General features: G+C 36.4%; 1 protein-coding gene across 5 annotated transcripts in view; it reads left to right on the forward strand.

Moving 5' to 3' along the window:
* The window catches only part of SHPRH (SNF2 histone linker PHD RING helicase), a 98,505-nt gene extending 83,355 nt beyond the window's left edge, over positions 1-15,150 (forward strand). For 4 of the 5 annotated variants that reach the window (XM_024122513.3, XM_024122516.3, XM_024122514.3 and 1 more), the window contains exons 26-30: positions 1,345-1,437; positions 2,121-2,207; positions 2,982-3,160; positions 5,682-5,762; positions 7,074-8,995. In XM_024122513.3, coding sequence (XP_023978281.1) covers positions 1,345-1,437; positions 2,121-2,207; positions 2,982-3,160; positions 5,682-5,762; positions 7,074-7,170 — 537 coding nt within the window. In that variant the 3' untranslated portion in view covers positions 7,171-8,995. Of the gene's footprint in view, positions 1-1,344; positions 1,438-2,120; positions 2,208-2,981; positions 3,161-5,681; positions 5,763-7,073; positions 8,996-14,691 lie in introns of those variants that run through there. The other variant, XM_024122515.3, reaches the window with a different exon arrangement.
* Positions 15,151-16,065: the final 915 nt, after the last annotated feature.

Below are 16,065 nucleotides of genomic sequence, written 5' to 3' on the forward strand. Positions count from 1 at the left end.
TTGCAAAGAACATGGAAGTTTCTGACTAAACTACTAAATGATCACATTATGCTAATTTCCTGTTTTCTCTTATTTGAGATCATTTTGCTCTTATTTAAGATAATTTTTAGATTGAAGTAGGTCCCTTATACTTTTTAACCTTTCAAGTATAATTGAAAGTCTGCATATCCAGAGAAATAAATGTAGATCCAGGATTTTAATACGAGAATTTTTAAATTTCTCCCATAATTCTTTGTTGGTAACTTTAAAATTAGTAAAGCTTTCTTCCTTGTTTTGTTTATATTTCTACCTTTGAGTGTCTCTTTGTGTAAAAGTAGTAAGGGGGTGTGATTTGAGGAGAAGAGTAGTATGGGAATATTTTTACTTCTTTTTGCTTAGATCTGACCCCCTTGTAGGATAATCTGTGTCATTGTGGTGCTCATATTTAATGTCTCTGAAAGATAATAAGTTATTGGGTATCTACTCTTTGCCAACTATTGGGCCAAACACTTTGTATTCGTTTTCTCATTTAACCATCACAGCAACCTTTGGAAATAGATGTAATTATCATCCCTGCTTGACAGATAAGAAAACTAAGGCTTAGAAAAGTTGGAATCTATATAACTAAGGAGTTGCAGTAGTGGCAGTTGAATTTCGATTTATCTCACTCAAAATCTCATGCCCTTAATCTCCGTGTCATACCATCTCCCAGAGCATTCCAGGAGGAAGACTTTCTCAATGAAGGCTACAAAAACACTTGCCTTATTTCTTCATTTTCTTATTTCTTCACTTTTTCTCATTTTCATACTCCTATCCTGGAAATAGTCATGGAAAATACAAAAAGCACTCTTTCAGTGTTTATCTAGCTTTGTATAAATCTGCTTCCGTCCAAGTGGACGTCATTTGTACCTCTGTCATTGTAGTGCCCTTGTAAGGAAGGATTCTTTGTGGGTTAGATTCTTTACTATTTGCTTACTTTGGAGTTTTGATTCATTATATTCTGAACATTTTCAATGCCATAATATCTGAAATGAAGAGTGTTTTTAATATAAATTCTGCTTATCTAAAGTAACAAAATTTTATAACTACAAAACCCAGCCACTTAACTAAAAAATCTTATCTTAGGGTCATATCACTGTATGACTTTCTGGTATGCATTTTTATATTTGATTCTGTCAGGGTGTAAATCCGTATCTTGTACAGTTTGAGGCTAAAGAAAATTTCCAGCAGATACAAAATGAAAAAGGGTGGACACATATGTACCTATCATATAGTTTTGATAATAAGTGTTTTATGTTAGTTTTCCATTCCACTGTTAACTAGATTTTATTTGGTAATAATGTGTTTTCTTCTTTGTGTTCAAAGGGCAGCCATTCTACAAAAGTGGAAGCTGTGGTCAGAACTCTGATGAGAATCCAGCTGAGAGATCCAGGGGCTAAAGCACTTGTGTTCTCAACGGTACTATCAACATTTTCATCCTCATTGTTAACTCGGAGTGGCTTTCTGTTTCAAATCAGTTTATATCTGAGAAATAATTGTTAATGTTTGCCAAAATATAATTGAGATTTAGAATTACTGATAGATTTCTCCATGTTAGATTTTTTTTCTATGTCCATTGGATAGAATTATTTTTAGAGAAATGGGATGATGCTTCACAAGGCAATTCCTATAGCTACATTTCATGTTTTTATATTAATTTTACTTAGGGATTTTCTTATATTAATATTTTTAAATTGGAATCTCTAACCTTGAAAGTCATTTCACGGATGAACTTGGTTAAGGCAAAGAAAAAAATAACCTATTGAATAAAAGGTATTGAGTAAAGCTTCTAGTTTTCATTTTTGGAAGGTAACTAACCACATCCATTAAGCACTCTGTAATTTGTTTTCTGTTGTTTATGTTTATCGTAATTCATTTACTGAAGACGCTCATCTTTTTACCCTATCTTTAACCAGCATTTGATACAAAAAAACCTTGCAGGATAGAACAAAATATGTTAATAGTATTATACTTGAAGATTTTGTTTTTGTTTACTTAATTCTGAGATATAAAGGATATTTCGGTTTAGTCACTTTTCAAAATTTTTTTATATGAAAGCTGTTTGTAAATATTTATTTTCCTATTATTTTATGTGTTCTTAGTGGCAAGATGTATTAGACATTATTTCAAAAGCTCTCACTGATAACAACATGGAATTTGCACAGATCAGTCGTGTTAAGACATTTCAGGTATGTCAAAAGACTTTACTTATGTTTTTTTGGAGTGGAGTCAGTTGCAAATTGAAACTGCTCTTAACTAGCTTACTTGCATTTATTGTCTTGTGTCATATAAACCACAAAAACATGGTTTGAGTTCTTGATTAACTACAAAATTAACATTTAAAGGCAAAGTAAAGAAATTGCATTTATTTTCCATCTATTCAGTTATACCCTTAGCAAACCATATTTAAAGATCTTCTGATTTGAGGTCTGTTTCTTTAATATAGGAAGAGATGGCCTATGACCCACCTTTTGAGTGGACAGAGGCCTCATGCCCCTGGGATTAAGTTCTAAAATCACTGCATTAGGCAAACTGCATATGGTTAAACTATGCTTACATCACACTCAGCGCAATGACAGGTGCACACCTAAGTGACAAACACCAAAAAAAAACACCAAGAGAAAATTTAGTAGATCCATGTCTCTTACCTCACACTCATTCTTGCACATTCTTTCTCTCACTCTCTTTTTCCTCTAAGCTCATATAGTTTAAGTTGCATACGTGTATCTTGTGATTCCATTATATATCATAAAGAACAAGAGAGGTTATGTGACACTTTTTTTCATAAAGTCAAGCAATAAGTTTATGTTTTCTAAAATTGGTAATTTTACATTTAATTTTCTTAGTCACTCCACTTCACAGTGACCTGGATACCGTTAGGCATTTTAACATGAGCTACATATAATATACTGCTCTTATTTTTAACTATCCAGCTAAAATTTAAATGTACCTTTCTTTTTTAGGAGAACCTTTCAGCATTTAAACATGATCCCCAAATCAATATTTTGCTGCTGCCCCTGCACACAGGTTCTAATGGATTAACTATCATCGAAGCAACTCATGTTCTCTTGGTGGAGCCCATATTGAACCCTGCCCATGAGCTTCAGGCCATAGGAAGGGTGCACCGGATTGGACAAACAAAGTAAGGGCTAAAGTTAACATCAGTAATATTTGCTCCAGTTTCTAAGATACAGATCAGCATTTAAGCTCTCCATTTATGTTCATCATAACCTATTCATTTTTAGTTACTTCCTTATGTATTAAATTTTCAAGTGTTATTAGATGACCAGAAGACATTTTGAGATTTCCAACCCTGCCTCCTCCAAGCAGCAAACCCCCAAATTCTCCCAGATTTTTGTCTCCTCCTTCAGAAACTACCCTGATCATTTCATCCAAACAGCTTCTTAAAATACTTAAGACAACTACTAAGTTGAAGGCATCTCTCATAACTTTGAGAAGAATTGACTTTTGATTGGCTAAAGTAGCCTGTATTTAAAAGAAGGTATGTTTCGTACATGACTGAAAACAAAGAGCATTTTTTAGAAATTCTTCCCCTTAGGAAAATACAGCCTTCCAGGTCCACTCTAAGAGACAATTAGTTTAGTTTAAGGCACAAAGTAATCCTAATAGTAGATACTATGTAGTATGTACTACTTTTATTCAAATATCAGAATGGACAATTATCCTTTATAAGGCCTCTCAGATGTATTACCTCCTGGATGTTAGATGCTTTGAATTTTTTTTTAATGCATCCATACTAAGCACTCATTAAATAAATATTGATTGAATACTTACTATATGTCAGGCATTATGCTAGATACTGAAGATTCAAATTGAATAAGACATAATTTGTTTCCCCAAGGAGATCACTATGTGGTACAGGAAACATGAGTTAACATATTATAGTAGAGTGTGAGAAAATATAATAGAAGTTCTGTGGTAACAAAAGAAGGGAGTGATCTCTTGTGCCCTAGAGAGTCAGGAAAGGCTTCATTAGATTGACTCTTAAAGGAATAATTATTCCAAAGTTGGGCTAGAAAAGGGTGCTCACACAGCCAGAGTTGCCTGTGCAGAAACACAGAGGAAATAAATAACATGATATTTCTAGGGACCCTAAGAAGTGAAATTGCTGGAGTATAAAGTATGTGGAGAGGAGTGACAGGAGACGAGGTCTTGTATGCCATACTCAGAAACATGGCCTGCTTTGTAAGCAGTGGCTGGGAGAGCAGATGATGACAAAATTTTAACTTTAAGCAAGAAAGAGACATTTTCATCAGGCAAAATATGGCAAAGTAATATAATTGTAATAATTGCAAGCTTGTTCTAAAGTACTACCAAGTAGCATTTAAAACGTAGTTATGTCTTATTGGGTTATTGCTTTTTGTTTGGTTTGGGTTTTTGGCGATGGGGTCGGGGGAGCAGGGCGTTGGTTTTTTTACTTTTTAGTTTTGTCTTATATCTTTAAACATTGAGTTCTTATCATTATCTTCTAAAGCATACAGTGGACTCATCCCAGATGTAAGGCCACAAGTCTAAAAGGCCACTCAACACTGTTTTACAATCCTACTATGCTTCCCTAGTAAATAGATTTTTCTACTTTCTGAGGAGACTCTCTTAAGTCTGCTGTATCTTCCTCCTCCCCTTTGAGGATGATCTTGCCTCATTCAGAGAAAACAGATACAGTCAGATTAGAAGTATCTCATCTTTCCATCACCAGCTTGAACAGTCTACCTGCATCAATACCCACCTAGTTCATTCAGTAAGTTTTTATTGAGCTCCTCCTGTGTGCCAAGCACTGTTCTAAGTACTTGAGATGCCCTCACAGAGCTTAAATTCTAGTTGTGGGGGGTTGGTAGAGAGACAGATGGTAAACAATAAACATAATAAGTAAAATATATACTGTGCTAGGAGCAGGGTCAGGAGGGTTAAGAGTGCAGGTGGCTGGGCAGGAAGGCATGGAAGCTCTTGTGGAGAAGGTAACAGCTGAACAAAGAAATGTGAAATGAGATAAAAAAGAGAGAAAGTTATGCAGATACCTGCCACCTCTGCCTCCGCTCTCTGCCTAACAGTCCATCCTCCACACAGCAGCCAAAAGGACTTCTAAAGTATAACCAAGAATAATTCAAATCATGCATTAAACCCGCTGATGACAAGAATCCAGATTTTTGCCATGTCCTACGAGACCCTATGTGATTTGACCTCCCTGCCCTTTGTTTACAGTATGCTTTGGCCATGCTAGCCTTCTTTCTGTCCCTCAGACATTTTCAGCTTGTGCCAAGCACGTTCTCCTCCCAGGACTTTGCATTTATTTACTGCTTCCTCTGTCTGGAAGCTCCTCCCACTGCTCCTTTGCTTATTAGCTGTCTCATCCCCATCAGTCATGCTTCAGGTCATGTGTCAGCCTCCTCATGTCATCGTCTGTACCTGAAAATATCTTATTTTGTGTGTGTTTATTGTGTGTCTCCCCTCAATAGATATTTGCTCATTCGGATTAAATCATTTGTTGTATTCACTGTTGACCGTTGCCCCCGCCAGCACCTGGATTAGTCCCTGCCACGGTAGATACCAAATGACTGACGAATATAACATATAATATATGAAGTTTGTTTGTTCTAATTTGTTTTAAGGTGTTTTTAAACTTATAATTGTTATGTACCTTCTAGACCCACTATTGTACACAGATTCTTAATTAAAGCAACAATAGAAGAAAGAATGCAAGCAATGCTGAAAACTGCCGAGAGGAGGTAGGTAACAGTTTACTTCAAGTGGACAGGAGAAGTTTTCCTGTTCATAAAAGGTTGTACAAGTGTGTAGAACCTCTTCACCTAGATGACCACTTAGTCAACCAAAAGATATAAGTGCAAGTACTTTTTAAAAGCCCAGTATGACATTTTACCTCTCCAAAATTTCCCAGTTAGTACTTTGGGCATTCTATATTTGACTTAATTTATTAATAGGGATTGTAATATATAAAAATATTTAAACTGTCCTACTATTACAGAAACTTCAGAGCTAGTATACTTTAAATCACCCGTGTGTATTGGGGACGGGGGGTGGAGGGAGGAACTATCCTACATTTCTTTGCCGCACTGGATCACTTTCTAAATGAAATCTATCTTTATGCCCAGCCTGAAAGCTTTAGTCTGATAGCTGTAACATGAAATTTAGAGTGCTGCTTGATACATCGCACTGGTTAGTCACATGCAGGTCGAAAGGTCTGGACTTAAAACTAGGCTGGTAATTGTGGCATTAATTTCAAAGGCAGAACAGAAGCAGAGAGACCAGAACAGCCTTAATTTTGAAAACTTAAGTTTGGAATCATAAAACTTCCTAACATTTATTTCCTAATTAATTTTCTTAAAAGTCATTTTGAAACATAAACTAATACCTAACTGAATCCTTGTGAGATAGGTATGATTGGAAGATACACTCAGAAGAGGTGATTGCCTTAGAAGGGATTGTTTCCACAGATGTACTTTGTATAGCAAAGAAGCTATTGGAAACCAGAAATTCTCTTTCATTGGTGGTCTGGGAAAGAAAGGCTACCACAAGAGCTTTTTGCCTCAAACATGAAGGCTTTTTGTTAGTGGTGTTTCCATATGTCACAGAATTCAGTGCTTATATTTAAGCTGCCTCAATAAAACAGCAATTAAAAGAGCTGTTGAATTTTTCTTGAAACACATTAACTTCGGATACTAAGAAGGTAAGTTGTAAGGTGAGAGCTTTAGTACTAGCTGGCAGGGGTTTTGTTTCTTTGTTTTATTAATTGTGCAGAGAAAGACATTTTATGACCAAGTCTGAAAATGGTATATAGAAGTCTTCACTAATTTTAACAAGTTGTAATAATGATCCCATATGGCCTACTTTCTTCCAGGAGTTTCTTATAACTCAATTACAAAAACTTAGAACAAATATGTTCTTGTATAAGAATATAATATTATTGTACTATTATGTCTTATATTATTATTATCAGACCAGACAGTATATAAAGACAAATATAATAATTTATTCCTTGGGGTTTCTTTCTGATTCTGCTCACTTGCAAAATCCTGCAGTCACACAAACCCATCAGCGAAACATTCCGAGGCCTCTGTCTTGACCGTGGCTGATCTGGCAGACCTATTTACCAAAGAAACTGAAGACCTTGAATGAAGTACACTTGATTCAATCCACAGACTTTAATGTGTTTTAAATTTTTCATAGTTTATAGAATAAAGTTATAAGTTAAACAATCCAGTAGATGTCAGTAAACAGTGTTCTTAGTTGAATGAATTTATTTCTTTTTCAGTTGTACACTGTCCTAGTAGTTATTGAGTCCTTTCCAATATACTGTTTCCACAATAGCTATAAAGATTTTTAATTTTACACTCCCAATAAAATATTTTTTTTTGTTCCAAAGAGAACCTCTGTCTGAGGGAATTAAGAGAGGTAATGTGTACTTTTCTTTTGGTAAGATCAGTCTTAAAAAGAGTTAGAGTAACAGAGTAAGTCAACTAGTCTAGTTGTACATGACCTGGTATACTCTACCACTAGATCTCATTTTTGAAAGAGCCTTCAGTATCTTTAGCACATGATTCACCAATATCTTATTAGTGATATTTTTAAAAGATGGTGAATTATGTTAGCTCCTAGTTCTTTGAGTAGATATAGACTGTAACTCCATAAATAGTAACTTTAGAGTAATGCAACTCCTAACAATAAGTTAACATTAGGCAATTATTTCTTTTCTCTGTATCTTGCCACTAAAAATCAAAACACTGCACACTTTAAGTATTTCTATTCTATGTTAAGTATTATCAGTGTAAGCAGTTAACTTTAGCCTTTCTAAGTGTATTAATGTTTACTTTCCTTAAAATTATCTAAACTGCTTTCTTTACTTTTAATTTGTCTTATTGAGTTTTTACATGTTTTAAGATTGATGTATCTGTAAATATTGCAATGTTTATAATTTCAATTCTCATCATTATAACATGGCAATATAGCAGGGGATTTTTTTATCGTTATTATGCTAATGTCCTGTGTTCTTTTCCTTTCCCACGTTCTTGTGTAACTAGACTTTTAACCACTAATATCTAAATTTATGATAGGATTTGTTATTTCATTCCACTAGTACTTTCCTCAAGGACTAGTATTTGATCTTTGGAGCAAGAGAATGTCATATTCACATAAGCAAATAATTGCAAGTGATAATAACCTAGTGTTTCTTCTTCTGTGAAGAATTAATGGACTTTGAAATTGCTAAATAAGGAGTACCTTGTTGTATCCTAGCCATTTGACGTAATACAGATGTTCTTGATTTGTTTTCTTTGAGCCTTCAGAGTTTTAAATGACCCTCAGGACTCATTAGCTCCTACTTAGTTGCCCAGAAAACTGTAATAGAAATATACCCTGGATCACATTTGTCCGAGAGGCTTTGGTGCTTAGTTAAGGTGCATTTTCTTATTCTGGTTTATAGGGTGACATAATTCAACTGAAGAAAACACACACACATTTTTGGTGCTTCTTTTCTTCAGTTGAAGGAAGATATGCATTGATTCTTTTATATGAAATATTAAACAGAACTATTATTTTTGTAGCTCTTTACGTGTTATAAAGAGCTTTCCTATACATTCATGTGTTTAATTTGCCCAACAGTCCTGTGAAGTTGATATAATTAATATCATTCCTGTTTTAAAGGTAGAGAACTGAGATTCAGAAATATTGAGAAATGTGCCTATGACACACAACAAGTAAACAGTGGAGCCAGGTCCCCTGACTGCAAATCTCATGTTCTTTCTCTAAATCACATATCTTGTTGAGATTCAGAAGGCCCATGGTTATAATTTAATGATGAACATATTTCAGTATTTCTTTTTGTTTCCTAGTATTCCTTTCTGCGCTACAGTTTTAGGGAAAACAATTTGATATGCTTTAATTTTGTAAAAAAAAAGAAATATAAAAATATAAATATATAAATATACCTATCTGTATTAGAGAAAACCTGCTCTTATTTATTTCTGTAAAATATTATCAAATAAATATTTTAGTGTAACTTGAAATTTGGGGATTTATTTAATTTCTGATCCATAGAACATACTGCGTGGTTTTTGTTTTTTGTTTGTTTTGGTCTCTCAACAAAAGGTGTCAAAATTGTTTATACCACAGAATCCTATATTTTATAGACATTTATTATTTCTTCAAAACTGTTGTGACACTTCTCCCAAATGATTGTTCAGAACAAAGTCAGATCTCGTCCCCACATCTTGGCTGCAAGCAAATGGACCTCCTTCCATCATTTTATATTCTCTGAAATATCACTATACTTATAAATAGCTGTTCTTAAATGGGTGCTTTATTAATGAACCAGAGAGAAAAAAAATGAGGTAATTCGAGTCCTTAGAGAGCTGAAATGCATTTGGATCTGGGGCCACATCTCTGTTTAAAGAATCCAAGTGAGCTTACTAGGACTGAAAAGACTTATTTATATACAATGTGAAATACATACACCTAATTCCTTAGTCTTTTGCTTCAAACCCAGGTAGCTTTACTATGTCTGTTGCAGCTTCAACTTTTCTCTCTGTATGTGATCTCAGTAGAATGGCCCATGTTTTAGGGATACAGTATTAGGGATTGGTCCCTTTCATATCATATTAATAACAACAAACTGAAAACTCTACATTGATAATTCAACATATAACCACAAATTCTTTATAAACAATTATCAAGCTTAACAGTACTTGTCAAGATATTTAGGATTTGAATTTAACAATGCAAGATTAATCATCAACTCAAGTTACCTTGTTAAGTAGACAAAGGAAGAAATGATGTCTTTTAAATCTTTTGCTCTCGTTTACTAGTCCTCCCAAGATTTAGTGTGCTTGAGTTCTTTATGTTTATTAAACTACAGGATAATCTTCGAGAAATGCAAAAATCACCTGTGCTAGAAGACCTCAGGCTTAGTTAAGCTGAATAAAAAGTATCTTTCAGGTTTTCTAGAATTTAAATGAAATCCCACAATTATGTGCCATTTCTTAATTTCTAACTGACATATCAATATAAAAATGAAATGTTATTAAAACGGTACAGTACAAGCAATGTGTTTTAAACCTGTCTACTCTGATAAAGGAAATCTAATCTTCAATGATGCTTCTTCAAAGTGGGATCAATCAACTCTATATTTTATATAATTTACAGGAATTTCCATGTACTTCTGTTACTTTGTGAATGTGATATAAACACTATCACACGTAAGGCTTGAATATGAACCACTTGCAAGCCTTCCTTTAGAGGAAGGCTGTGTGAGTAATTGATAACCCCAAAGGGAATTCAGTTCTCACAGTGGGTATATGGTGTCGCCTCTGAGTTGAATAACAGTATCACATACGGAAAATATCAGGAGAACTTGGCTGGGACCAAAGTTGGCATCTCCAGCTTTCCCACGCCTTCAGTCAGCCTTTCAGAGACCTGCATACCTTGTCTTTGAAGTTCCCGTACCATCCCTTAACCCTATTCCGTTATTTAATATCAGTGACTCTCAAGACTGATTTTGTCCATTAAAACTGACTTTGTTATATTGAAACCAAATCCTTTGTACTACAGCATATGCTTTTTCCTTGCAAAATAGAAATAAAATTTAACCTCCATTATCTGTGTAATGATTCTTTGTATGGGTGACTATTATTATTATTAAATGATAGGTAACTTTTGCTTTCTGCCTTTCAGATATTCCATACCTTCAGCCTTTACTTAAAGAACTCCCTCTCCAAACCCCTTTGGTATCTTTGTCTCCTAATTAACTTGCTCTTACGTTCCACATCCTTGATAAAGCCTATTCAAGGGACAATTGAATAGCAAAATAGGTCCTTGCTCAAATAGGTCCAACAGAGCAAGGACCTATTTTCAACACATGGGAGATCTTTTCAGATCCATGCTTTGTATGCCTCACATTTCTGATCCCTGAACTCTCCATGTCTTACAGAGCAAACATCTGTGCCCAGATTTCCTTAGAAACTACTTCCTCCTCACTTTATTACTAATTTATTTTGGGTATATCTACTGAGATGACCTGCGCTTATTTTCTTTCAAGACCATTTAATGTATATTTGCCACATCCCTAATTCTGAACTCAGAATTATAAAGGCACCTTATGCCCCTTTGTTTCCCTGCTTCCCAATCAAATGAGTGCTACACCCAGTTAGTTTTTTCCAGACTGCTTGTAAAAATGTCCATTAACTAACATGAAAACACTACTGTTTGTTGACCATACTGAGTATATTTTCCTTTGGCTGTCACAGAATATTGTCTTCTTTGCTCAGTGCAAACCTGTGCTTTAAAAGGGAATGCATTTTAGTGCCTGATCTCGCTCTATTGTATTAGAATGTTTATAAATGATTAGCTATAAAGCTGTTAAAAGCATCATTGTGGAATATTGTTTAATTAAAACTTCCTCAGTGCTTTTCACTTTTTAATTGATAATCAGATTACTGCTTATATGCTGCAGGTGACCGTTTCTACCCTGAACTTATTCAGCTTCCCAGAGAATTGTCTACCAGCATGATACAGTACAAGTAAAGATTTTACATAGCACTTCGCCTTCCTATCAAGTTGTTAACGATGACTCAATTAAGTAGACATCCAATTTATGCAGTGAGTTGTTTTTCAGGGAGGATTACTTTTACTCATGATCTTTCCATATACATACAGCAAAAGATTAGCACGTTTCCTACTTAAATGGCTTTGGTCTTTCAAGCATCACCATAAAGATCTTTATTGAGTAAACCACTTTTTAATTCTCTCTCCCTTCCTTCCTCTTTGTTCTTTTCCTCCTTGGTTTTAAAACTATGTCTAGGTACTGGAAGAGCAGTTTATTCACCATCACATAAAAGGGTACTTATCAGACCCCCACCCAAGTGTCCTAACCTGGAGTCAGTGGGCCCTTGGGAGGAAGAGTTTTCCCAGATGAGCTTCAGAGGGTAAGCCCCCCAAATTGTATACAGTCTGCAGCTCCCTGGAGAGAGTTCTGTAGCAGCCCAAACTGACAAAGACATAACCCATATAAACAAAAGGCCTTTAGAGTCCTCAATAATTTTGATGCACATAAAGGTCCTGAGGCCAAAAATTTTGAGAACAACTACAATAGACTGTTTTTAAATTATCTTCAGTGTCTCCTCATCAAGAACAAGGCAGGGAATGGGCTAAATTTTTCTAGCCAAGTTTGTGGTAAGTTGCTATACACACAGTTTTATTGATCATAGGCAAAGGCCTACTGTAGAAAGAAGTCTACCCACACAGCAACAGCAAGTCTGGTAGACTGTAGAACAAGGAGTTCCATTTAATTTTGCATCTTACACTTAGTTTTAAAAAAAGTTAAATGGTTGAGGTTGCTTATAACAGCTGACTTTAAACCGAAAGCCATCTCCGTATGAATACAAAGTAAACTGATATTCTGTGACTGCTCTATGACCACAGAGATACTTGTCACCTGTGACGCTCAGTTTTATGAGGCATTTTGTCTAGGCTGTAATCCCAGTTATCCAATCAAACACTGTGTGTTACTGTGAAAGTGTTTTACAGATATGATTAAAGTCCATAATCAGCTGTCTTTAAGGGAGATTATTCTGGATGACCTGGGCAGGCTTGGTTTAATCAGTTGAATGGCCTTTGAAGCAGAAGTGAAACCTCCCAGAAGAAGAAATTCCATCTGTGGACAGCAGTTTCAGCTCATGCCTGAGAGTTCCAGCCTGCCCTTCCTGATAGCCTACCCTATGGACTTGACTTGCCTAACTGGCCTCCACGGTCACATAAGCCAATACCTTGCCATAAATCCTGGTTTTGTTTCTCTGGTTGAACTCCGACTCATACACTACCCTTGGGGAAACAAATGGGTGATATGGTTTATGCTACCACTTTTAAATAGCATCGTAATGTTTCTAAGAAAACATACCCCAAAGTGTTTAGCCATGACTTAAACATCAAAGAATAAAGATTGCACCCAGAAAAAAAGGACAGTTTATGAGTATCATTGGCTCATTAGTGGCCTCTGGTGTGGCATGTACACATTCTAGGGATAGGCAAGGAAATCCATTAAGATGTGGAAAGAAGATATTGGAACTTACACAGAGTGGAGGGTTATTTATAAAGGAGAAATTAAGCTTCCTCTTATTTAATATGCAGATCAACACCAACACCTTTATTCCCATCCATTTATATGGCAGTCACATGTCATCTGTGTAAGTGAATATGGGAGCTACTATGCTATCAGGCAAAGAAGGTGTGAAGAATTTCATCCTTGTAAGATGTCAGCGGGGAAGAGCTAGTCTACTGAATGCAGAGGAGGACAGGCCTGAAGCATCCAGCATAATTTTTGATTATCCCTGAGAAAGGAAATTTTAAACACAAAATGAGTTCTCAAAGGAGATAGTGAAATCGTATCTGAAAGACTTTAAGTACAAGTGAACTTTAAGGCTCTTTTTTTTTTTAAATAAATTTATTTATTCATTTATTTAATTTTTGGCTGCATTGGGTCTTCGCTGCTGCACGCAGGTTTTCTCTGGTTGCTGAGAGCGGGGGCTACTCTTCGTTGCGGTGCGCGGGCTTCTCATTAAGGTGGCTTCTCTTGTGGTGGAGCACAGGCTCTAGGCAGGTGGGCTTCAGTGGTTGTGGCTCGTGGGCTCTAGAGCGCAGGCTCAGTGGTTGTGGCGCACGGGCCTAGCTGCTCCGCGGCATGTGGGATCTTCCCAGACCAGGGCTCGAACCCGTGTCTGCTGCATTGGCAGGCAGATTCTTAACCACTGCACCACCAGGGAGGCCCCCTAAGGATCTTTTAAATCTTGTAGATGAAGCACTATGGTATTTTCCATTTTAGATTTTTCTTTCTCCCAGAATACGTGGTGTTACGTTCCAGAATCTCTTTAGCCAAGTGAATAATAAGTAACAAAAAAGGGAGGCTGCTATTTCCTTTTCTAAAATGTTAGTAAACATACAACTATTTCGGGGCTTCCCTGGTGGCGCAGTGGTTAAGAATCTGCCTGCTGATGCAGGGGACACGGGTTCGAGCCCTGGTCTGGGAAGATCCCACATGCCGCGGAGCAACTGGGCCCGTGAGCCACAACTACTGAGCCTGCGCGTCTGGAGCCTGTGCTCCGCAACAAGAGAGGCCGCGACAGTGAGAGGCCCGCGCACCGCGATGAAGAGTGGCCCCCGCTCGCCGCAACTAGAGAAAGCCCTCACACAGAAACGAAGACCCAACAGAGCAAAAATAAATAAATAAATAAATAAATATTTTTTTAAAAAACATACAACTATTTCTTTTTAAAAATTTATCAAAGAATTCAGTGAATTCAGTAGAAAAGGCATTGCCTCTCTTTGGGTGTGCGGTAAATAGTTGCTGAATTTAATTGGTTGGAATAACTGGTAAACACGGTCCACACCAGAGCAGAGTTGTGTGGGTTACTAAAACATCTGCAAACGTCCTGTCCGTTAAAGAGCACTAGCTAATAAGCACTGAGAAATAAGTTAACACTTCTCCTATAACTGCACTATTCCTGTGTGTTTCATATTTAATTGTTAAGAAGTGCTGTTTGAATCTGTTCTTTGATTGTGATATCAGGAACGAATTGTTACACTATTATCTATCTAAGATTGATTGAAAATTGCCTAAAGCTATTTGTTTCTTTTGGACTCCTATGAATCCAGCTGCCGAGAAAAGTGGCGCCTCTGCCCTGAAATGACAAGGCAACAGCGGATCCCAGATATAGAGAAACAGTGAGGGCTTCCCTGGTGGCGCAGTGGTTGAGAATCCTCCTGCCGATGCAGGGGACACAGGTTCGTGCCCTGGTCCGGGAAGATCCCGCATGCCGCGGAGCGGCTGGGCCCGTGAGCCATGGCCGCTGAGCCTGCGCGTCCGGAGCCTGTGCTCCGCAACGGGAGAGAGGCCACGACAGTGAGAGGCCCGCGTACCAAAAAAAAAAAAAAAAAAAAAAAAGAGTGAAACCTGCTGAGGAGACTACCATTCAGGATAAGACACTATAGTGTGTCTCTTATACTAGACAAAATCGTGAGTCATTTTCCTTTTCAGTTAGAAGCAAACTGGACCTTAAAAAGCACTAATATCCCACAATAAAAAGACAATCCAATTTTTAAATCGGCAAAGGATTTTTTTAATAGAAATATTTTATTTCAAAGCAAAAACATCAAAATCTTAAGAAGTCTAAGAGTTCTATAAAATTACTACAAAAAACATCATGTATATTTTGTATTGCCACAATATAATATCACTAAATATGTTTGCCCTCAAATACGATTATCAAGTAGTCAGTACAAACAGTAGCCATTTTAACCTTAAGGGGTTTTTTTTTTTCCAGCTTTAATGAGGAATAATAGACAGATATAATTGTATATATTTAAGGTATACAATGTGATGATTTGATATGCATATACATTGTGAAATGATTACCAAAATAAGATAATTAACACGTCTATCACCTCACATAATTAACCCTTTGTATGTATGTGTGTTAAGAAGACAAGATATATTCTCAACAAGTTTCACTATACAATACTATATTATTAACTACGGTCATCATACTGTACATACTCATAACTGAAAGTTTGTACACTTTGACTTATATCTCCCCTCTGAGAAAGATAAATAAGTGACCAATAAGCACATGAAAAGATGATCAACAGCATTAGTCACTAGAGAAATGTAAATCAAAACCATCAAAACCCTAATGAAGAGGTTGGTGGAGGGGGAGAGAGGAATGAATAAGCAGAGCCCAGAGGATGTTTAGGACAGTGAAACAATTCTGTATGTTGACTGCAATGGTGGATACATGCTACTATACGTTGTCAAAACCTGTATAGAGTCTACACCACCAAGAGTGAACGCTAATGTAAACTATGGACCTTGAGTGATAATGATGTGACAAAATAGGTTCATCAGTTGTAACAAGTTACAAATTTACCACTTTGATGTGTGATATTGATAGTGGGAGAATTGGGGGTAGGTGGAAATGGGTGGGAGGTTTCTGAGAACACTGTACTTGCTGCTCAATTTTGCTGTGAACC

The sequence above is a fragment of the Physeter macrocephalus genome, chromosome 10 (genome assembly GCF_002837175.3).
Source record: "Physeter macrocephalus isolate SW-GA chromosome 10, ASM283717v5, whole genome shotgun sequence".
Lineage (NCBI taxonomy): Eukaryota > Metazoa > Chordata > Mammalia > Artiodactyla > Physeteridae > Physeter > Physeter macrocephalus.